This window comes from Opisthocomus hoazin, chromosome 19, assembly GCF_030867145.1.
Source record: "Opisthocomus hoazin isolate bOpiHoa1 chromosome 19, bOpiHoa1.hap1, whole genome shotgun sequence".
Classification (NCBI taxonomy): Eukaryota; Metazoa; Chordata; class Aves; order Opisthocomiformes; family Opisthocomidae; genus Opisthocomus; species Opisthocomus hoazin.
The window spans coordinates 12,571,828-12,596,141 of record NC_134432.1 but is presented as its reverse complement, the minus strand read 5'-3'; the positions used below and the strand labels follow the sequence as shown (position 1 = coordinate 12,596,141).

At 45.1% G+C, this 24,314-nt stretch overlaps 1 protein-coding gene and 1 long non-coding RNA gene across 2 annotated transcripts in view; one reads left to right on the top strand and one right to left on the bottom strand.

Moving 5' to 3' along the window:
- ABL1 (ABL proto-oncogene 1, non-receptor tyrosine kinase) overlaps window positions 1-21,039 on the bottom strand; it is an 82,931-nt gene extending 61,892 nt beyond the window's left edge. The window contains exon 1 of the mRNA XM_009934305.2: window positions 20,068-21,039. Coding sequence (XP_009932607.2) covers window positions 20,068-20,203 — 136 coding nt within the window. The 5' untranslated portion in view covers window positions 20,204-21,039. The remainder of the gene's footprint in view (window positions 1-20,067) is intronic.
- Window positions 21,040-21,363: 324 nt separating this feature from the next.
- On the top strand, window positions 21,364-22,165 carry LOC142363624 (uncharacterized). Its single transcript, XR_012765869.1, has 2 exons — window positions 21,364-21,472; window positions 21,870-22,165. It is a non-coding gene; the product is annotated as an uncharacterized LOC142363624 (long non-coding RNA).
- Window positions 22,166-24,314: the final 2,149 nt, after the last annotated feature.

Below are 24,314 nucleotides of genomic sequence, written 5' to 3'. Positions count from 1 at the left end.
TCCTATGTAGCTGGGAAAGTTTGGAAACATTTGAATATGCCATTTTGCTGGCATCCTTTCAAAAAAGGAGAAAACCCAAATGGCTGGAGTTCAAACAGCAAACAAAGCCCCAACGCAGTTACTAAACCAAAGCATTATGGATCCACAGGAAAAAGCAGCATATTTCTTCACATTTTCTGCACCATGAATGAAGAGATAATGGAAGCCTGTACAGATATCTGGTATTAGCCTGTCCCCAGGACAGGGCTATAACTATTACAAGTTAAAATAATGAACTCGCTTTTATTAAGGAGTCAAACAAAAGAGCAGAGAGGAGAGGTCCAGCTGCATATCTCAGCAGGGACTGGGCAATGTGACACCATCAGATATTATGGCCTGCACATTAGCCCTCTGGTAACGAGCGCTCAGTAGGTCCAGATTTGATAACTTTGAAACTGATCCATGAGCCGTACTAGGTTTGCAGGAAATCAGGCCAGCTCGCAGTTTCTGAAGTGGCTAGAGATTAAACAAAGAGGCAGAAAGATCATGAAAGTGGGAAAAAAGGGGAACGGCGAGAATATCAGTCAAAACAAGTGAGTAACAGCAAGAGAAGAAGATAAAGTGGCCTTCTTTTCTAGAGAAGCATGAAGATGCTGTCTAAAAGCTTCTTACAGCTACGGGAGTTATTTCAAAATCCTCCCCAAGGCAGTACACGCTGAGCAAAGGATGCTCTCCTCAGAGGATGAGTCCAATAAACACCGCTGCTGAATCGCCCCGCGCATGGGGTGCTCCTGCGCTGTGCATCAGCTCTCCCTAGAGGCAACTGCCCGCAGGCAAAGGGCTTCACCCTGGTCCAAGCGGGCTGCGCAAGGGAAAGGCGGCACCGCCGATGCGCGCAGGGTCTCGGTTTCGACACAATTTAATACTGTTTATCTGAGCTAGGCCAACAGAGGTAGCTGTGGAATATGATGAGATTGTGATGGAAAGAAACTCGCAGCCTGAACTTCCAAGCCATAAAACAGCGCTGACTAAGCCAACAGTTCATTAGTTCTTTTTTCTAGAACTGAAAGGGGCAGAAGATATATCCACTGAAATGCAAGCTAAATCACACAGCAGGTATCTCTCAGATGCATGGGAATAAAACATATTGCAAGGCATTATTAGTATTTATTATGTAGGTCTGTTACAACACAGTTTATCACCAGCTATCTTCAACGAGCTCAAAACCCATGCCTAAATTAGCCTGGAGTTCTACAGAAAACACAAGACGCGGGCGCACAGCCTGAAGGGGATCTGGCTGGGCTAAGCTGGGCCATTACTCCAGCAACCAAAGTCCGCAGGCTGGCAAACCGCTGATTTACACCCACAAACCCCCAACATGCCTCCGTGTGCAAGAGCGCAGCAGTGAGAGGAGCCGTCATGCACAACCCCTTTCATTAGTCATGTTGACAAATCAGAAATAACTCGAGATATCTTAATTACAAAGCCTGAAATTCACTTTCACAGCTCATCGGGAGTAGTGGGAAGGGAATCAATCCTTCAAGGGAAAGGAATGAGCTGGTTAAAGTTGTTAAGGACGGTAAAGGGGCTGCAAACGCTGTTTTGAAGTCGATAAAAACATTTTAATGAATCATTCTTTAGATGAAGGGGTTTTTCTACATTGCTATTTTATTTTCAAGATGCTCGTTATCCCATAATAACTGAAATAAAAAGAGCATCCTGAATTTCCCCGCTAGCAGCCGCAAGTCCTAGCACAGGCATCCCAGACCCACAGAAGCTGAGTTATTAAACCAACAGTCGCAGCACATCTCCGAGCTCCGTGCACAATAGCCCTACTGCAGGCCGTTCTGCGGGGGGACTCTGCGCGATGACCCCAGGCAGGCGTGGCTACACTCGCCTGAAATGTGGAGGTCTGGCATAAAAAGGTGTTTTATCCAGGAGGCAGGGAAACTTCCCCCCAACACACACCTCCCCATGAGAAACGCTGCATCAGTCAGCTCTGTAACATCAGCGCTGGAAGGCATTCACAAAGCGAAACAGCAGTCGGAAAGCCTGCCCAAGCCTCCCCAAAGCAAGCAGGGATTCCACCAGCTGCCCAGGAAAGACCTAATGTAAGCTGCAAAACTAATTTCACCTGCAAATAGGGAGGCTGCTCCTCTATATATCTCTCTCTAATTGAGCAGGATAGCAAGCCATCGGGACAGGAGAGGAAATCTGCTCTTTTTCTCTCCCGGAAAAATGGAATGACATGATGGCAAAGTGTTTTTTATCAGTTCCCCAGACTGCAAGAGCCGAGTCTGCACCATTCATCAGGAGGAGAATGGACCAGGAGAACAATCAGAAATCCATTAGCAAGCTGCTGCTCACCGCTGCGGCTGCCTGAACTCCCGATCAAATGTCAGAGCGCTGAGCAGCTTGTATTACTTGAGAGGAGGAAAGGACCCGGGAATTGTTTCAAACCAATAAAGATATTATTACAATTTTTAGCTTTTATTAGCATCAGGGCAACCATTTGCAATTTACATTTTGCCTTTAACTAAGTTTCTTAAATCCGGGACAAAAGCTTCCAGCATAATTAAAATGGAGAAAGATCTGCTCCAGTACCACCAGCTCACACCACAAGGAAAGCGGTGGGGGGAAAAGGAAAACTGGAGACGGAGGCAGAGCTGCTCGTTGGTTGTTCCTGGTATCTCAGCTTTTACTGCCTGCCTTCAGAAGCCAGGGCCCAATTGAAATACTGCAAACTTGCAAGAAATAGCAAGAATTACTAGCGCTGCTATTTACTAGCAGGGGAGTGACCCCGTAAGAATACATTAGCTCATCATCAGTATTTCATCCTGCTCTTCTGCTACGCTGCAGGCTCAGTCCTGCTGTAAGTAACACTTTGTTGTCCACGTATCACAGCATGAGATAGATCCAACACCAATCTGCTCAATCAAAACTTTCCCCCTTCCCAGTTACTTCTTCCCTTAGATGAAAGGTGATTAGGCCATTTAAAAAGCAGTGCAAACAACCAGGTTCATATATACATTTGTACATTAAAAACAAATGTCCATACCATCTCCCTCCAACGTTATTTATAACATGTCTGAAAGCTATTATCTGAGCTATTATCTGGCACAGAGAATAGAATACGATATTCTGAGTGCATTAGCAGCATATCGCATATTGAAATGATTTGTGCAGACTCGCTCCATTCATACACTGTTGATGCTTAAAGTGTAATGAAGAATTTAAAACAGGAAACATGCATATGTACTAGGAAGTGGGGAAAAAAACATAACTAAACAAAATTAGGAATTCTCCAGTGCAAATATTTCCAACTGCAAACTGACTCTCATTATCTTTCACCTGCCAAAAAAACAAAATATCAATCAAATGTAGCAAAATCCAGGTAAAAGTCTTAAACTGCATCTTCAGTTCAATAACAGCAATTATTGTGTCCTTGTTCTCAACTCGTTGAGCTCCTCAAATGAGATGAGAAAGGACTACAGCAAAAAAAGCCCACAAAATGTCAACAAAAATCTGTCATCCACAGTACCTGAATTGCATTCGAAGCACGGTATTTTTACCTCTAAAACAGGTAACAGTGAAATGAAATTAAGGTCGTCAGCATTTCCATTATGAAACGCTAGCCACAAAATCTACTACTGTGAAGTCCTCACATTTTTTATTTACTAGAGTTGTCTATTTTTCAAGTAAAAGCCAGTCTGAAGCTCCGAAGTGTGCTAAAGCAACGCGGCAGTATTCGATCCTCCAGCACTAAAGGCTGCCGAGCCAGGCGGCGATACACTTGCTACGACACTGGAAGTCCAGCGCGTGTACAGCGTCGGTTTTAGGCCGGTGTGCCAGCTATCAGAATTTACACACAGGAGTAGGCCAGTGAAACAGTAGCTGGTGTCATCTTAAAGACACGAGGAAACGCATATCCAGCTAAGCACCCTCGCAAGCTGTTAGAAGAGCACGCTAGCCCACAGGAGTCGCAGCGACTTTCCTGCGTCTGCCCAGATCAGACCATGCACAGGGCCGTTAAAATACTGTCGGTAGTGGAAGGGACTAGAGCTAGCGGCCGCACTCCTCAGCCACTCCGCAGGCTGCAGCTCCGGGTCCATCAGTAGTCCCGGCACTTTGTTGGTCGAGATCTCCCAAGCAAAGTGCTCGCAATGATACCTGCTAAATCACCTTTATTTCAGAAAGCCATTTAGGGGTGTTTAGACGCTGATGCCTCATACATCAAATGTCAGCTGACCGTGAATCTTCTTTACAACAGAAGTTAGGAACCGATGGAGGAGGGGGTAATTTGCTCACTGGTGACAGGTCGCAGTTGTTCACGTAAGGCAGCCTGGCAGGGATCAGCCATCACTAGCATCTCGAGGGTGGCTGATACCAGATGAGCTGAGCTATTAGTTATGGCCCAGCTCCTATGAGGCAGATGTCCTCGCTGCAATCCGCACGCACAGCCACCAGCCTTGCTGACGGCAGCAGCAGCTGGAGAAGGGGGCAGGACCTCCTGAAATCCCTTTCTCTCCCCGAGAAGCCCACAACCCTTCCCCCAGGCACCAAAGCCAAGCGCTCACCATCAGTGCCTGCGGATCTTCTGAACCGGGGACTCTTCTGCCAGGGGTCTCACACCAGCACATTTTTAAAGTGCTACATTCATGTAAATAAGCCGGGTTTTTAAGAACAAATTAGTTGAGCATATTCTATGAAGTTATTTCATTTGTTTTTGCTCCTGTTCATTTATTCCAATCTGCTGCACCTTCCCTTGGAGAGGTTATTAAATGCTCTGCTAATGGCCGCCAGCACTCATTTAATTCTTCTTAATGAATGTATGAGTGAGTAGCGGAAGCGATTATGTAGGGCTTAATAAAGGGCGGGAAGGAATTTCCTAAAATTTATTGCCACAGGCTGCTGCTTGAAGATAAAATAAATGGTAATTGCTTGGAACAGGAAAGAGGAGGATGATAAAATGTCCCTAGACATGAGGGAAAAAAAAATACCAAGTGCTATGAACCAAAATCTCAAAGCCCAAAGGATCTCCAAAGCAAGATGGCCTCCTCCCAGCTTTTAGCTTTTTGTAATCCTTCAGACATTTCCTCTGAACATGGATGCTGAATGAGGAACTCAATCTCAGCTGGAATGATTATTTTACAACACTAGAAAGACAACCGTTCACGTAAAAAAAATAAATGGCGTTAATTCAGACAGCATCTTATGAAAATATTATTTGCAGGAAAGAGACAACATTGAAAAAATGGAAGGACAATGTTTCTGGACTATTGAGTCCAGCAATACAATTTTTCCTAAAGTACAGGGTTTACGGTATGGAGGAGACACATAACATTTTGCTACAATTATGTTTCTCTTCCATCGCTGTTTCAGTCAGGGCTGATAGAAGAAGGGAAATTGCCAAGAGGTGGACCCGTGTGCTGTTTCTTCAATTTCTGCTACTGTTTGTTAAAATAAATAAAAATCAGCAGACTGAGAAAGAAAGTGTCTGAACTGGAAGTCGTGAGTGTCTGTCCTGCACAAAGTGCTGCGATCGCACCGCCAGCCCCCCAGCCAGCACCGGGTCAGACCTCAACCACCAGCGAGAGCAAAGGGGAAATCAAAGACCCATCCCATGTAATCGCAATCTAAGAGAAAAAGACAGTTTTTCAAAACAAAGCTCTTTATTATAACGCACAGCAGTCTTCTGTCCACATAATCCTCCAGGCTTCACTTAGTTTGTCCCAGTCACACAGACGAGTTTGGCTAAGAACTTTCATCAGTCTCATCCAGAAAGCCGAAAAGCCAGTTTCCCAAGAACAGGCCGGATTTTTTTGTTTCCACTAAGCAGCCGGAGGCAATATTTTGCACATTAGAGACTGCCAAAGGATTCACCAAAAATCAGACTATTCACAAGTTACATAAACTCGTATGTTTAATGACAGAAGCAGCAATCTGAGATTGCACCACTCTTGCGATCAGAGCAACAGCTCAAGAGTTCGAGGCTGCGGCGGGAGAGGAGAGCAGGGATCTCTGCACGTCCGCTCACCCGAGTGCCACCGGCGTCGGAAGTGCGGCTGCCCCGAACAGGACACTGCCAGTCGCTAAGCACCATCCTCCCATGCAGCAGGAAGGAACAACTACACAGAACTATAGAAAGATGTCAAAATAGCAAACTGAGTGGGCAAGGCATCTATTTCCCTTTACATAAAGGGGCAGAAAGATATACTGTTTTCAATAGCAAGCTAATATATCCAAGAGCTTAAAAGTTGACCCAAGAAGAAAAACAAGATTAGGTTTGCTCTCTTTCGCTGCTTAGGGCAGACAAAGCCCCTCTCAGAAAATCACCATTTTTCATGCCAGCTTTCACCATCTTAAAACCAGGAAAAAAAGAGGATAAAATCCGATTTTTATTCTTTAAATCCTTGGCAGGTCACCTGTAAGTACAGGCCAACAGCTTTTCTAGCAGGTAGTAAGAAATTATGATTTTCTTTTCTAAACAAGGATTTCCGTGCCTTCAGCTCAACAGCAGGATTTTCATCGTCGGACGGAATACAAAGCCACCCGCCAACCTGCAAGGGCATCCAATTTGGACAGTTGTTTCTCCAAGAGAAAAAGCAATAACCTGGTAGAGACAAAAACCAAACCCAAAACAAAAAAAAACAAACCAAAACAAAAAAAAATCAGCTTCGATGGAAGCTCGAAAACAAAAGGTGAGCAGCTATAAGATGAGCGTGAACTGGCAGGGTATAATACTACACAGATTTGCAAAGGACAGGTAGCTATCGGACAGGCATCTACTAGAGAGCGTTAAACAAGACCAGTTTAATCTTCCCCCCCCATTTTCTTCTTTAATTTTGAAAGCAAAATTAATGTGCATAGCATTCAGTGTATCAGCACCATTACCTGTACAAAAGGCAGCGCTTCTAATTTAAACCAGCAAACACAAATTATCCCATCCCTGAGTACCTCCAGGCACTTCCACCCTTTCCTTAAACCTCTTCCACCCCTATGAATAAGCTTTATTACCTGTTTATATGGGCTTATAGAGCAAGAAGTTGCAGCTTTATGATAATAAAGCACATAAGGACAAAGGATGTGGTTTTTGACTTACGAACAAACGAAGCAGGTACTTGTTGACCACCCGTGACATGCACTGCTGTTCCCTGCTACAGGGCAGAATGCAGCATTTCATCTGCCTCAGCACTGGCGCATCCCTGGCATCACTACCTCCACAAACCTCAGTTATCCAGCGTGAAAATATACATTTTGTTTATCCAAGGACAACCCTCGCACTGAGGGGAAATGATGGGGGGGAGAAAAAATCTCAGTTATTCTTGCAAATGTAACACTAGCTGATGCCAGGCAGTAAGAGAAAGCTGCATGTGATGAGGTTTTTTTTGGTTTTATTTGGTATAGTTTTGGTAGCGAGAGTTTTCATTTCTACCGTGTGCAAGAGCCAGATGTGGGAGGACAAGCATAGGTGGCACAAGGGAAAGCAGGACCGAAGGTCCTTGTCGCGGTTTATCTGCGGTACGCTACGTTTCAAAATAACAGGAGCTCTGTCATCCAGGCTGGCTCGTAACCGCCCCCGCAGCAGGAAGCGGCAGAGAGCCCCGGAGAAGCCGTGCACATTTCCGTCATCCTCCTCCCCACGTCCGCCTTATCGGCTTCTACTTGCGTGTCCCGTAAAACACTCCCAGGCCAAGCCCTGAGCAGGCCAGCTCCTCAAGTCAAACCTTTCACAAAACATCCCAGGTACGATCCCGGGCTAAAAGCAATTCTCTCTCCACCGCAGCAAACCCAGGATGCTCGGACTGACGCGTTAGCACCCAAAATCAAGAGTCAGGACAGGCTGTTTGTACTCAAGGAGTCGGAGGTGCCGCATCGTGCAAGGGGATGAATACAGGCAGCTGCCAGCACCAACACCCCCGGCTCCGGTGGGGCTTTGTTTGGGCAGGACCTGCAGTCACACAGCACTGCGAAACAGCCAGGCCCACAGAAATACCGTCAGGGTTTAGGTGCACTAGCAGAACTTAGCAAAAGCTCACTCACACACCTCCTTCCCCCCACCGTCTTTTGATAGCACTTTGCCTAAAGTATTACACTCGGGGATTATTGTGTTTCGGGGTGTTTTTTTTTTAAACACTTTTTTGATCTCTCTTCAATTTGTTGTACTCTACGGAAATGCATTTGTTCAGCTTTGTATTCAGCATCATTGTGATAATTTTTAATTCTACTGCATATTTGTATCCATTTCAAATAAATCGGAATTTCTTTGCCAGTGAGAAACGCACCTTACAATTACCTTTTCAATGCACCTCCCCTTAAGTCAGACCTTCCTCTCCAAAGGAGGCTGCAAAGCTCTCGCGGACTCATGGGTACCTCCTCGCCAGCTGGCTACAGATACAGCCAGAGCACGCACCAAAGCAAGGATAAAGAGAATTCAAATCCAAGTGCGATTGTGTAAGACTGTAGTAAAGAGGCTTCCGAGGTAGCAGAGAGCACCTTTACTTGCATGGGGTTAGTTCTAAAATTTTTAGTAGTAGTACATTTTTAAAATTCAGCTGCTAGCAATTCCAATTTGAGAATCATAAAAAGCACTATATTAATAATTGAAACGTAAAATGCCTGTCTGATTCGCTCCAGTCCTCAGTCCCCCTCCCCAGAGGGCTTCATTTGCCTTAGGGGAGCATTTCACAAGCAGCACATCAACTTTCTGAAATACAACTTCAGCAGATGAAAGCCTCATAACCACAGAAGAGCTGCCGTCCTTCTAATTTTGGAATTTAAAACATGGTGACATCCATGGAGCTATTTAAACTAATTTAGAGGAAGAACAGCCCAAATATTTCAGCCCAGCCAAGCACTTCAGATACCACACGGTGCAGTTGTTTCAGATGCGGCTCACCAGCAATCTCCCCGCTCCAGCCACAACATCCACCCTTTATCAACCGGCAGACAGCGTTCCACCACCGCTGCTGTGACTCACCAAGACCAGGGTGACGAGGCACCCTCTGCACCGGGTGATTCAAGACTATCTGGTGGCCATGCAACGCGTCTCATACCAGGGGCTCCAGATCATCAGGTTCTGAAGTCGGGCTGAAGCCCACCACTTCCTAATTTGGAAACGCTGCAGATGAGGGAGACACATGAGCTGAGAAGCATCTGCTCTGTTGGTGTCTGCATCTTTCACCTTGATGTTTTTAATACTTCTGTAGTTATGCAGGATTAAATGATGTGAACATGGCCAATACACTGTAACATTCACTTTTCTGGGGAAAAGCAACCTAAGTTATCAAATGGGAACAAAAGCACCTCACTGGATTTGTGCTACTTATTCCAATGAGCGGAATGCAATTATTTCATGTTAACATTTCATGGTTCTTTGAATCCTTACCTGATACTCAATGCAGCATTGATCACTATTTGCATTTAATATTCTTCAAATCTTGTGGTTTCACCCACGATTACAAAGCCACACTACTGCTCAGTGAAGTTTGCAGTTATTCTCAGGAGAGCTCTGCTTATCAACATTGCGGCAGGTCTTCAACGAAATGTCGTGCAGTACCTTTGCTTTGCAGAGGCAAAACTGCAGTAACCAAGCTGATTATATTAGCATTTAAAGCTAGTATTCAATGTCAAAAATCCAACCTTTATTATTCTAAGTCATCCTTCAGCTTGGCTGAAAATATTACGTACTTATTTAAGAGGTCTTCTTAGCACTGTGCATTTTGCTAACCAGTAACAGCCTTTAGGATTTGGCCCCTCCAGACCCATCTCTGCAGCAGTTCCAGAACCAACACCTAGAATACGTCTGCAGGTTGTCCTCAGCGAGCAGTACAAACCACACAGCGCATCTGGTGGTGTACCTGTGGTCATGCAGAGCCTCACTGTATACCCACTCTAGCAAGAGCAAGGTAAAAAGCACCGGTAATTCTTGCAGGGAGGTCTCTTTAGACTGAAGTTGGCCCAACAGACGTTTTTCCTAGTGACATGGAATGTGAAGGGTTGAGCAACACTTGCACTGTCTTACATGATCACCTCGTAACAATAATTACTACTTAATACCTGGAACACGATAGCACCTTGACATCCAAACCTCTGCGTGGGAGGCCCCGTTTAGGCAGAACAGACAATCCACAGAGCCCAAAGAAACTGCAGCTTCTACACGAACATGAACAGTATCAAATGATGAGAATAGCTTCGTCTTCCCTCCAGTTAATTTCCAGTAAAGGACATCTATTTTGTCTTAAATAGCTGCATATTTGGAAGAAAATGTAAACAGCAAACACATTTAGTGCAATCCATCAATAGTCTTAAAAGAAGTAAAGGTTTGATTGCAGAGAAGTTTAAATGCATCTTCTTATCCATCAAGTTAAATATATTTAAGAAGAAATAACAGCTTGGCATTAATTCAGAACTTTTCATTGGAGCTTTCCCAAGTTATTTGCAAACATTAGGTGTAGCCAGACAACAGCAGCTCCAATAGCTGTTCCGGTAATTCTGGCTAAACTAGAATGTAGCTTTCAGATGAATATTATGTGTTGTCAGATTTACAGAGGATATGAAGAGAGCTTAGAACTAATAAAAATAATAAAAACCCATTCAAGCATACATATTTATAGCTTAAACTATTTTGCTAGATGCACTGAATCTTCTTCATTGTTATAAAATTCTCCCACCCAAAAGAGATTTGAGTAAAATAAAGTATTACTAGATTACAGCTTCGCTTTTGTTAGCATTGTTATGACTTCATAAAAGTTTACCACAATTAGCTTCGTGATAGCAGTTCTGACATTCAGACAACACCAACTGTGTAAATAGCTGTTACAGGCTGAGTGTTGTTTTCAGCTATTCCCTGAGCATACTCACCAGGAAAAGCTCACATGTTTAGAAATGCCAGACACAAGGCTACAAGAGGATTTACAGAATCAATTTCTATACCGAGAGGACCACACAACTTAATATCAAAAAAAAGTACATAATTTAAAAAAGTCAGCATGGCATAACAAAATTGGTAGAGGAATGAGATCAAATGCAGAAGACAGCAATAAGAGAAAAAGAATACAGCACTGAAAAGCATTTCTGTTGTTTTAAAAAAAGAAGACTGGGCTGAAATGGAGCTTGGAAGTGATGAGGGAGCAAGATTTTCCCATTAACAGCAAAAGCAAACATCACCTACCAACCTCTTTTTCATCAGCAAGCAAGCTCAGAAAGATTATAGGCTGCAAAAGTAACTAAAAAGACTTGACAGCCAGTATTCCTGAAATTCACAGTTGTCACTCCTGACCCTGGTTCTTGCCATTAGCTTTTGCTCATTTCCAAGACACTTCTTACTGCAGGGTGTTTGTTTTAACCATAGCAAGTTATTAAAAAGATTCAAAGAAGACACCTGGTGGCCAAGGCATCAAATGACAGTTTAATTTTCTCAAGGTTTCTAACAAGGGTATCAGAAAAATCCAAGGGAGAATGGTCGAGTTTACTGCGTAACAGCCCTGTTGATGACCCGCTGTGGCCATGCCAGAAACTGAGAACACCGAGAGCTCAGGAACAGCCCTTCAGCAGTTCCATCAAATGAGACAGCATCTAAAAAGCAGCCTTTGAAATTGGGCAACTCGAACGCGAATGAAATAGCAAACATTTCCTGAAAGCCAAACAACATCCTTTTTAAAGTTCCCATGTCCTTATCCCACTACCATTCACACATTCAGCCTCTGGAAAAACAACATTATTTATTCTGGGCATACACACCGGAAAACAAAAAGGCCATGAAGAAGCCATCAGTTACACCAGGTGTGGATTGGCAGCTACCTACTCACGGGGGTCACTGCAAAAACCCGACAGAGCCGACAGGTGTGTGCTGGTAGATTCTGGATGAGCAGAGTCAGTGAAATTTCCTCCTATACAGCGTCAGTGCAACGGGAAACACCGGGAACGTGCCCAGGTCACTCTGTACTTCCAACAGTAATGGACATCGGGCAGGGTACAAACAGTCAGTTCTGCACGCTTTGCCATCCCAAAACCCAGGTGTTTAACAGGCAGCAGAATATATAATTCAATATAGTCTTCATCACACATTATTCCCAGCTTCTGAGGCCACCATTCCCTCTCTGATGCAAATGTGGAGTACAAACCACAGCAGGTAAGTTCCAGCAGTTTACTATTTTACGAGCTCTAAGGAGAGACTGGACCAAACAGGATCTACTATGGATCAGACAGCACTTCAAAGGACGAGCCTACAAAGAGGCAGCCTGGACACAGCTCAGGCCCTGGAAAGGCGTACGAGAAGTACGGAGTTGATACGGTAGGAATAAGGTCAGAACTGAAGTCAGTCTGGAAGATGAATGCACCACAATGCCTTAGAAAAGCGGCACTAATGGATAAGAAGCTTCTCAAGGCAGGCAACGTCTACCAATATAGATTCCTTAACACACACAATGAAACCAAAGTCTTAATGATTAATAATCTGTTGTGAAATTCTATTCATTAGGTAAAAACAGTGCAGAGAGATGACACAAGATAAATCAGGCAGTCTCCTCACTCATGAAAGAATGATGATCTTGCTTGCATCCATGTAAATTAGCAGCAATCACTCCGTGGAAAAGCAAGCTCATGCTTTTCACAGCCTAACCCATCACAGCAAGGAAGAAAAGCTGGCAAAAACCCCAAAAAACCTGCATCTGATTTCAACACTAACTTCAGAAAGTACTTCAGGCACAAACTAAAGCAAGCTGGTACTCAGGACATGCCTCCCCCATCACTACAACGCGACGTGTGGAAAGGGACTCATCCCAGAGCACAGCACCGCGTTTTAGCAGATTCCTATCATATTTTGCCATCAGAGTTATACAACTTTCAGCCACCTCACAAAAAGTTATGCTTAACATTTAAGTGCAGAACTGGCATTAAATGTGCAAGTTTAAAGAAAGAACAAAGTTAAGAACTAAGGAAAGCTCTAACTAAAAAGTAATATAGTTAAGAACTAAGGAAAGACACTGCCTTAGGCAGCTTTACTTACTAAAACTGTCTGGATGTTCACTACCCGTTTTGTCCAAGATTCCTCTTTAAATTGACAAAATGCATACTCTGGTAAGCACGTTAATAATCTCTACAGGTTGTTTAGATTGATCTTCAATCAGCACAGAGCAGGATAAGAGTTGACTGATGAGACACAGTCAACAAAAGCAAGGCAACAAGAGTCCCTCTTGCTTCTGCTGAAACTGCTCTGCGTGTTCCTACAGCAATGGACTTCTGCGATTCACAACAGACCTTTTTATAAGGAGACTTACTGCTTCTCGCAAGAATGGCACAGTATGTCTGAAACGACAAAAGACTTCTGGGTGAAGACACTAGCACTCTTTATACGGTTATCAACAGACATTGCTGATAGAAGGCAGCCCCCTCCCCTTGCCAAAAAAAAAAAAAGGGAAAAAGGAAAGCAAAGTCCATCTGCAACAGTAACTCCAGAAGGACAGCAGTATTTTAAACACTTCCTTCAGTCTGCATGCATGCGGATCAACCAGAGCATTTCATCTAGCTGAAAGAGATGACACCTATAACACCCTGAACGTCCACTCCCGCACAGTACCACGGCAATACATGTTTGAACCTTACGCTGTGGATCGAGTACACCGATGGAGCTGCAGTAATATTCTGGGAAATCGGGGGATGCTAAAACAGGGACCGAGGCTTAAGGCAGCGTGCTATGAACCTTCACTGAACACACCACTGGGATCAGCTGCGTGTTAAGAGCTGGACTAACTACTGTGGCCATGCACTCTGACTGCCTGGTATCAGTTAACAGCATTCCTTATCTGACACCTTGCCAAGACGCTGGTTACAGTCCCATCCACATCAGTAACCACAGCACCACTGCCCAGGACTGGCAATGCTCACCCATTTATTTCTTGTCTGCTTTATCAGGCTTCCTACCAGCACAGCTGGAAATACAACCCTATTGTTCCAAGACACAAAACAGCAGCATCCCCACCCTAAAACGACAACAACAGGACAAGACTTTCTAAGGCAACTTTCACCTTCCTGCACCCTCATGATTTGCCACGTGCCACAGAGCCCATCGCAGAGAGCACCAGGGACAAAACTCTCAGCAACGGGACTGTGTCAACTCCTCAATTTCAAGCTTAGGATTTAAAGTCTTCAGCTTAAAATACTGCGAGTTTTCTGGTAGATGTTGAAGTGTGCTGAATTAGATGATCGCTGACAAGCAGTGATTTCTATACTAATACCCTACAGCTTTCTCTTGCCTCCCTGCCCTGATCTTCGCACATAGCCTTCCTATTAAAATTTGTAAATAAGAATGCAGAACTAGCACAATCTATTAATGAAAGTCTGGCACATGAGCAACCACTACCTATTTATCATGAAGCAGATGAACTGCTTAAACATGGCAAGTTATCAAAGATTAGTCAGTGCACAAAACAGAACTGCCTTTGCCCAGGAGAAGTATTAGCCTTTGCCCATCATCATCATCTTCCACCTCAGTGTGTGGAAAAGCAGTTTAGCAAGTCTTAGATCTCTTTCCTAACATATTCCAACCCTAGACCAAGTTTTGCAGAGGAGCTTCTTAGCAAAACCTACTGGTATTTGATAATTGGAACAGGAAAAAATATAGCAAGGGCTTTGTGTGATGAAAAGGGATATAGGCAGAGGCTGTAAACAAATCTGCATTTGGTGTGCAGCAGATGTCAGCATTAACCAGACTAATACTGAAGTGCATCAAAGTTGGACACGTAAGCAATGATCTCAAAAGCTGGAGATAAGTCTCTCCTAATAGAGATGGAAATTAAAGTTTGGGAGCTGCCAAATCTCCAACCTAATGACGAAGAAAGTTCTGTCAGTTTAGAACGCAGACCTGAGATACGGAAGGCAGGCGTGAAATAATGGACTCCTATGAGGCCGATGCTAACGATACAATTTCAGGTGAATGGTCTAAAGCGGAATCAGGAGCAGCAGAGCAGTTCCTTTCAAGTCTCAGGTTCTGCAGTTGGTGAAGCAGAGACAGAATATAAAAATGCCCTAAGGAATATTGGAAAGAGATAAATGCAGGGTTTGTAACTACATGGGTTTAAAGAAACAGTTCTAGTACGGAAGGAATGTCATTTAAATAATTTCCATGTATGGGCAATTGACTGTCTAATAAATGTATATTGCACATAAAGAAGATATATTGAGCTCACCTGTACGATAAAGGATAATGAGTACAAAGTTATATGTCATTGCTTGATCACAACCTGCACTGGACCACCCAGCTGATAAAAGTATATTCCAAAGCCATACAGTTCTTAATAACATTTTACTCACAACAACAAATAGAACTTCTTGGAATTATGCGTTTTCCTACATGATATGAAAATGATTGGCATTTCACAAAAATAATAACCACCAGTATAATTATAACAGTATATATTGCAGTTTCTACTTGTATATGCTGGTCAATCACTAACTCCTGAAGAAGGAACCAATTATAAAGTAATTTATTCATTTTCACAATCCAAACAGTTGAAACATGAAATTTAACAGTGTAAAACAAAATAGATTAAACCTAAAGACTCTTAAAAATCCATTTTTAATCAATAATGTAGGAAAAGATACTTCTAGTTTTTTGGGTTTTTTTTTTTTCTCTAATAGTGCATTTCATCGCGCATGTCTCCAACTGGCAGCTGTGGCAAGCTTATGCTATGGATCTGGTTTGTAAAATTACTTCCTAATTAAAGCACTAAAACTTTCAGCACCCTTGTAAAGAAAAAAGTTCAGATCCAATATGAAAGAGACTGTAATAGGCTGACTCCAGCTATAGGCAGCACTACAGGCATAAGAAAAATGGATCCAGTTCCCAGAGTTCACCTCTCTTCACAGTAAGGTAAAGAGCTCATCCAAGCTTCCCTATCACTTCTCTGCTGGAAGAGAAACTATCAGAAAGACCACATTTTATCACTACAAGAGACTAAGAACAGAACGTTCTTGTGCGAGTGCTTTATCAACTATATTCTAAAGATACTTAAAATAAAGGTCAAAGCTGGACAACTGTCACTCCCTGGTAGTGTAAAGGTGTAACACAGATTCAAAAAGAAAATTCCTTCTCTACCAACTTTACAGTTAGCCATATTTGTATTACGTTGCAGAATGTCTCAAACTCAAAACAACGAAAAAGCTGTAAGACCAGGTTTGTATCTATCAGTGATCCACTATATGTCACGAGAAGCAGCGTATGAGAAAGTCTCATACTCAAATTTTCTTCCCAAATCCATTATTTCTGACTGCCACATAAAAACTGGCACCAGCGACAGCAAATATATACATCAAACTGAAGCATCATTTGAAAGACCTATATTTCAAAATACTAATTACCTTGATTTTGCATTGTTAAATCCAAAAATGACACTCAAGATCCCATCAACATGCCCACAGAAAGACGGTCCCTAGTCACCGTCACAATTTACACAGCAAAGCACACATATAAAACTCAACCCTTGGGGCTTGCACAAGTGGAGACACTGCTCAGGTTGTCTCCCCTCAGAACACTGCTCTGCTGCTGACTAAGCAGCATCACGACAGTCAGTTGCACAGCAAATGGAATTCAAAGCTGTGGACCAAATCCACCACCTTGCTAAAGAGTTCTCCTAGCACCTCTTCTTCACCTCAGCATCACAGGTCTAACGATTAGAATTCATTTTTTAAGCGTTCAGGTGCTGCTTTTGCTTGGAGATTCTGTTCGACTAAGATGCTTCAGGGAATCTGCTCATCATTCAGCACAGCAACACCTACCCAAGACAGTTGGAGAAGGTGTGGTGTTTAACGATCACTCCAGTTAACTACTGCCAACTCTGGGATCAGAGTTGAGCCCTGTGGGTATACACCTTTCTTTTCAGAAGTTTCAGAGTTTTGCCGAGATTAATGTTCTGGAGAGGCACAAGACACGCTAGTGTGCAAACTTCGAAATGCATTGACGAAGTCTTCCCATTAACTCTCTACTGACCACAGCTTTTCTCCCCAGTGGATATTCCCAAAAAGCAGTGACTATAGACTCGTATCTCAGCCGAGGAAAGCACAAGCAAAGAGGCAAACATTACCTTTACACTTTGTCTCCATTTCAAGCTTGCAAGCAATCTAAGAGATGCAGTAATCTGTGTCAAGATGAAATCCGCAACATCCCGTCAAGGGCTACCTTGCTGCCCAGGGTAACCACGCCAGTATGAACTCCAGCTTGTGAAACACCCTTACTGGAGAAAGCAGCAATACAAAGAAAGGAGTCCAAGACTTGCCCACAGATTATTTTTCTCCCCCGTCAATGCACTCCTCAACTGTCGACTCATGACAAAATTTAGAGCCTCTCCGCATTATTCTCACAGAACATTTGACCACCAGCAGAGCTGATTTCTGGCCAGTTGCCTCCTCGCTTTTCAGAAGCCTCTCGATGCATTGCTTTGAGTGCTACGGAGAGCGTGACGACTGAGAAATGGAATTACTTCCCTGAAAGTTATTTTGCCTTACACTGTTAGTATCTGATAATAGTCACTAACCCTTTCAGCTAAGACTCAATACCACTGAAGCAATTAAGATCTTCAGTGCTCTGAAAATCACCGCCAAGTGTCTGCTGAAGGAGCCTCAGTAGGACTCAGCAGGTAGTGGTCCCACTGAAGAAGAGTCATGAAACAGCTTTATGAAAATGCAGCCACAACAGGAGAGCCATGTTACTACCAACTCCGCTTTGTTGTTGTTGTTGTTTTATCACAGGTTTTAATACACAAGAACTTCAAACAAGTACCTTTAAGAGTTCGACTATCACTAGGGGTTTGCTTTAAGGAGCCCATCCTGGAATGTCTCGTTAAGCATTTCCTAGTTAGGAAAAGCAAGAAACAAGGTTTTCCTGGGACTAATTAGTTCCCACAGTGTGACAGACAAACCAGATACAGCATTTGGCATTTAGAAGAAACTGTGTAACGAAAGTACTGACAGACAAACACGCAAAAATTTATGCCCTGAAAAAACACCAATCTATTTTTACGAACTACAGCCTACGGCATCATATCTCTATAGGACCGAAAACATCAAATACTATTCTGTCCATGAATTATAAAGTCTGTCAGACTATATATTTCAAAGACAATTTAAAAAAACAGAGGAAAATTAAGAACTTTCTCCAATGAACTTTGTTCCCTCCATCTTCTTCCAGATATTTTAAGACAGCACTCTTCAGGATACGAGCAGCCCAAACTCAAAACAGAGCTGAACAACAAACAACAGTGGCACAGCCTGCTACTGCCTGTACTTCGAAGAACCATTTCATACACTCAAAGGAAGAAACTTTTCCTCATGTGGATAAGCGAGGCTGATCTTTTGCAGCTCTCTTAACAGATGTCCTGGCCTTGATGTCCCCTTTCAAGTTTATTCTTTTCTAAATCAAGAGACTGAGGTCTCTTGTGGGCATATGGTCTACGGACATTATAGACGCTATTTTTCTTTGCAAATGTGCTAGGATCTTCTGACCTCAGGTCACACTGGCAAGAAGTTACCATCTGCTTATTCCTGTTAGATGATCAAAAAGAAGAGTTTCTGGTTCTTCTGCTACATCAAAACACCAAAGGTACTTAGAATATTGTACTGCTTGCAGTTAGCGCTCTCGCTGTATCTCATCTGACCTTGAAACTCTGTCCAAAGCAGTAAAAGCAGCAACCACACTGGGTGTGGAGGAGCGGGTGTATCACAGGACTGAAAGCACGGCTTGGCAAAATCCAGTAGCCGGTATATCACCAGAGGGCCAAGTTAGCCCTTACATTCTCTGACCTTCCCTTAAGTACCTTCAGTTTCCTCAGTGCACAAACCTGGTATGGGAAATTAAAAGAAATTAACACCGATGCAACTCAAAACAGTAGTGTCTATACAAGATCTCTGTCTGTGTCTTTGCTGAACACTGCACAGGATTTCTCGGGCCCCTCTAGAACACAGAATGAGAGAAAGCTTGAGAGCAAAGCCCAGCTAAAACAAAACTGTATCAAAACTTTTCCACTAACTGTGTTCTCAGACACAGAAAATATTTCAATTTCTAGTTATACAAAGATTGCAGATGCAGTTTTGTTTTGTTCTCGGATAAACTTCCTCAAGAGGACAAAACTGTTGAAGCAGCTTTGTCAAAATCCTGTTCTCCAGCCGAAGACAGCAGCCAGTAGCATGTCTTCTCAAAGCATCTTAGAATCAAAAAAGCACTGTGCAAAAGCAGGGATTATCCCAAAAAGTTTCAGCAAAACAATGCATTTCCGTGCCTCACTTTTGTAGAGATGTCTTCAGTTTGCAATGTCTTTAGTGTTCTTTTTTTTTCCTCAAGTAAAAAAAAGCAACTTTTGATACAGTCACTAAACCCACCTCCAAGTCCTACTGAGCTTTTCATCTGGCTTCTTTCCTGAGATTCTCAGTCCTCAACTTGTGGAAGACCAGCAAGTGACAGGGTTGCTGTACACCTAACTTGGCTGCTTTCAGCCTCTACCACTTAAATCCATCAGAGCAGGAGATGAAGGCTTCACCACTATGAGAAACCACTAACCAAAAGTGCTGTAAATGCACTAAGCAAATTAACAAGAAAGTGTTTCATTCCAACCAGTTTTCACAACAGCAGTATCCACCACCTTTCCAAAAGAAGTCTTTCCCCCCACCAGTAGCAGAGTCCCTTTTGTAAAGATAATTAAAGAACACTCGTCGCTGGCCACAGCATCGCCATCAGCTGTGGTTGGTCTCTACCTACGGAGCAGACAACTTCAAGAGGATGAAACACTTTCCCAGACTGTAAACCAGATCATACCTAAGGCAGAAATGCAAAACTTGTACAATGTTAAAAAGTTACTTCCTTCTAGCTCAGACTTAGCTGTACAATAACCTCTCCCTAGGTTTCAAGCAATCTGACCCAAGTATTTTCTTAATAAACAATCACAGAAGATTTGTATCAAGAAGCAAGGGAGAGAAAACAAAGACTTCCATAAAGTACAGTATCTCCGTATCTGCACCATGCCCTTCAATAAATTCATACTGTATCTAACTTGACAAATCAAAATTAAACCAAAAGAAATACCATCAGAAACCTCTTACCATGTTCGACAAAGACGTTACAGTGCGGGCCCCCATGCCTCGATGACTCCTTCTTCCCTGCTCCTTTGATGAAGTGCAGGGCAGGCAGACTTGGCCTCCTCTGGTCCCCAAGAACTTTTCCAGGCTGCTGCCCCATAAAGTAACTCTGGGCAGCCCTTCCCAGGACGAGAAGTTTCTGAAGTCGTCTGTTACCCCTGATCTTCCAGGTTGGGAAGGATCTTTGAAGGAGAATGTATTTTCGGTGGGTGCACTGGTTGCGCTCGCTGCGTGATAAAGTCACTTGAGGCAAAGAATTAAGAGAAGCACAGGTTCCCCCGATGCTTCTGAAGATGGCAACAAGGCTCCTTAGGTGACTTCATACAAAGAAAATGAGTAAAAGTTCCAACTGCTCAGTTACAACCAAGCGTTACCAAAGTTTCAGGTTGCCATACGTAGCACGTCTCCCACCAGGTAAAGGAGAATCAGTTCATCTCACAAGCAAGAAACCACAGGTCGGCTCAGCCAGGGCAGGAAACAGCCATTCCCACTGCAACCAGTGTCAAGGTTTCTTTTTTTTTTTTCCTCCTCCTTTTCTTTTGCATAGCATTGAGTTTCGCAAAGGCCAAAGAGCCACGGATTCGGCTTCAAGTATCGTCGACGTCTAGCAGGATCGAGCACGCCGAAAGCATGTCAGCTGGCCGGGCTCCGGGCCTGGCAGGGCTCCGCGCTCCTCGGGGCGGGGGTCCGGCCTCACAGCCCCTCGCCTTCTCCCACCGCAAGCCGCCGCTACCTCTCCCTCGCCGAGGTGAAGGCCAGCGGGCCATGAGGGGCCATGGCGGCCTCGAAGCAAGGCAGGTGCCAGGCCTGCCGCCCGCCTCAGACGGAGCCGGAGGACGGGGTGCGAGGCCGCGGGCGCGCTCCGGGAGGCCGGTTCCTGCTCAGCAGCCAGCAGAGGTCGAGCGGGGGTGACCGGGCCGGCCGCATCCCCGCGGGGGAGGCCCCGGCGGGCGAGGCCCGGGCGCGCAGCGGGAGCGGGGTCGAGCCCGGCCCGGCGGGACGCGCGGAGGGGGCCGGGCGGGGGGCGGCGGGGCCGGGCGGCCGCAGGCCCGGGAAGGGGGGCCGCCAGGCCCGGCAGGAGGAGGGGGACGGAGAGCCGCGGGGCGGAGTACCCCGGGGGTGCCGCGGGGCGCAAGGAGACTGCGAGCGGCGAGGGAGATCCCGGAACCCCCGGCGCGGCCCCGTCCCCGGCCGGCGGGGCGGGCGGTCACATCCCCTTCCGGCCCCTCCTCCTCCACCGCCCCCGCCTCCCGCCCGGCCGCTGCCCGCGCCCCGCCCGCTGCCATGGCGGGAGCCCGGCGGGCGGGAAGGGGCTGCCCCCGCGGGACCCCGCCGCGGACCCCATCGCCCCCGGGCAGCCCGTGAGGAGGTGGGGGGGAACCTCTGAGGGGAATGAGGGGCCGAGCGGGATCGGGGGGACCGTGAGAGGAGTGGGGGGTGAAGGAGAGGGTGAGGGGAGCGGTGGGAGGATGAGGGAGCAGGGCGCTGGAGGGCACGGGGGTGTCTTGAAGTCATGAGGGAAATGGCGGTGCCGTGAAGGGGTCTGAGGGGGAAGATGAGGTGGATGGAGAGGGCACGTACGGGAGGATGAGGGAAACTGAAGGGGAGCCATGAGGGGAGTGGGATGAAGGGGAAGATGGTGGAAGTGACAGGTGGAAGGGAAATTTGCTAGTGGAACATCGCTAGCAAACGCTAGCCGAGGAGCCAGAAAGGTCATGCAAATCCCTTACCCCTGTGCAAGGGCCACCCAAGTTGTTTTCCCTTAGATCGAACGACGAGAGCTCGTTGGCCCTCAAGCCAGCTAGAGACCCCCTCCTGCGCACAGGTCCCAAGGCTCCTGGCCAGCCCCGCGCCCTGGATCTCTTGCAGAGATGGACAGGGAAGAAGAGATCCTTACTGGGTCCGGCGTGTGCACAACCATCAGCTTTTCACAGCCAGGGATCAGTCATGGGGCTTGCACAAAGGACCTCCTTATTAATGCTGTCAGAACATATGCAGAACTTCATACCAAAAACAGCTGTATAGGCCAATGAATGTGACAATAAAACAAATATTTTATTAATCTGCTTTCGTGCACCATTTGGTACAAAGACAAAGTTAAACCCCCAGATTCTTCAGCCTGAGCTAAACAGCACAGATGGTGACGCTGAAGATATTCAGTTTCTCGTATGTTCTCCAGTTCGCCTTGGGAATAGAAGAAGGTTGAGGCAGCAGCTTGAGGTCAGGGTGTTTTGGTCAAAGGTCTGTGGTTGCTCCCACTCAACAACGGGAGAACACACAAATGCAATTTTGTGCAGTAGTCTCCTGCTCAGGGTAACCATCTGGACGTCGAGCGGCTTGTTTATACCGACTCCTCCCTTGTGACAAATCCAAACATACTCCATGTCTCCTACGCCACATTCAAGGTCCCTGGCAGACGTGCATTTTTCATCTTCCAAGAGCAGCATCTGAAATGTAGCACCTCATATGGCCCTACGGGATCCTCCACCTCTGCTGTGCCAGTCTGCTCCTGCACCACTAATTCTTAGCCAGGAGACTGATGCCAAACCATTCCTAGTGCGTTTCTCCATCAATGACTCCAAGTGCAGGTACTGAGGTTGTCTGTGCTACACACACACAGGAGAGAGAAATTCTGGTATTATGCCGAGACAAATCCAGGGTCACATCTCTTGAACTCAGCAGAAATTCTCCAGGTTTATCTCAGTAATGGAGATCAGCTTCTCACCGCGGTGATCTAATCCCCTGCTAAGCTCCCACAGATTGCAGGAAACTGAAGAAACAAAGCTGTCCATCAACACAGGCCGAGCAGCCTGAGAGAAGTTTGTTACAAAAACCAACACCAACCATCCTTTACTGAAAAAGTTACTCCCTTCTGGGTCTGACCAGAGCATCCTGGATCATCTCTCCTACCACGGCCAGGCTGAAGCACAGCAAACCCCAGAAGCCTACCACAGGTCGGTGACACTCAGAAGACCTTGACCAAAATATGCAAAGATAATTGCGAATGAACAGGACTTGTGTTCTGAACAATACAGGCTGTATATACGCTTCTCCCTGCCTCACCTGACATCTACTTCTTATTTAACAGACTAGGTGAATTTATCCTTCTGGTCAACAGTCAGGTATTCCTTCTGATGCTTTGCAATCATAAGCAGCAAAGTGGGGCAGGTTCTTTGCCAGCAGTCCCCAACCTCTTTCCACTCAGCAGTTGCTCCAAAAGCAGTTCCCATTTCCCGAGGTAGTGCTGTAGTTAATCTGGGGTGATACACAGGCAGATGGGCCAGCTGATCCCTCCCAAATATCACAGCAAGATACCTGCGCTCTTTTCCGTCCTGAAGGGTATTAGATCTTCTGTCCCCTACCCTGCTGCCAGTTTTTGTGAACACGATTGTCCCATGTTAACAAACTTGCAGTTGCCCAGTGGGTTCAGAAATTATTAAAGAAGACAGACACAGAAAGACTGTATGAGTGCAGAATAAATTAAAAAAAATCTACAGACTGTTTCAATCGAGCCTGGCCTGTGTACATCTCATCTTTCATAAAAGAAATGTCAGTTCTTTTTCTGGTTACCTTCAGTTAAATCTGTGTTGTTACACCCAGCAACTGCAGTGACATTTCCTCCACTTCCTCCATAACAGTATCTTAAAGCTTCAACCTCTTTACCAAATACTAAACCTTAGCATATTAATTAGCGGTCCTCAGGAACCCGAGACAACCATTTCAAGACTGCCTATAATGTCAGTGGGGTTTCAGTATCTTCTAGGGTCTGCTCAAAGCTTTGTATTTATACCGTTCACCTCAATTGAACAGCAAAACTGCATGCGGATGATACAGAAGTAATGTAATCAGCAGCAGTAATTGGATTAACAACCCATTAGCACAAATTTAAAATCCCAGTGGTTACTGCTGGGAGTAAAGGGAGGGGTTGCCATTCTTCGTATTAGTACATGAATCAAACACTGCCACCAAGAAACAGGAAAATTATTTCTACAGACGAGTGATTTTTATGTTCTTGTTTGTGCAGGCAGCGCTCACCAGCAAGGCACCAGTTACCAGTTCCACTTTCAAGCATGTCTGTGCCATGTATTAACCCTGGAACAAGCAGCACAGGCAGGTGCTACAGCTGGTTTACAAACAGGCTCCACACCATCAGATGCTGGTCACCAAAGAAATGGGACTGGTCCAAGCTATTTTAATGCCTGCATGGGCAT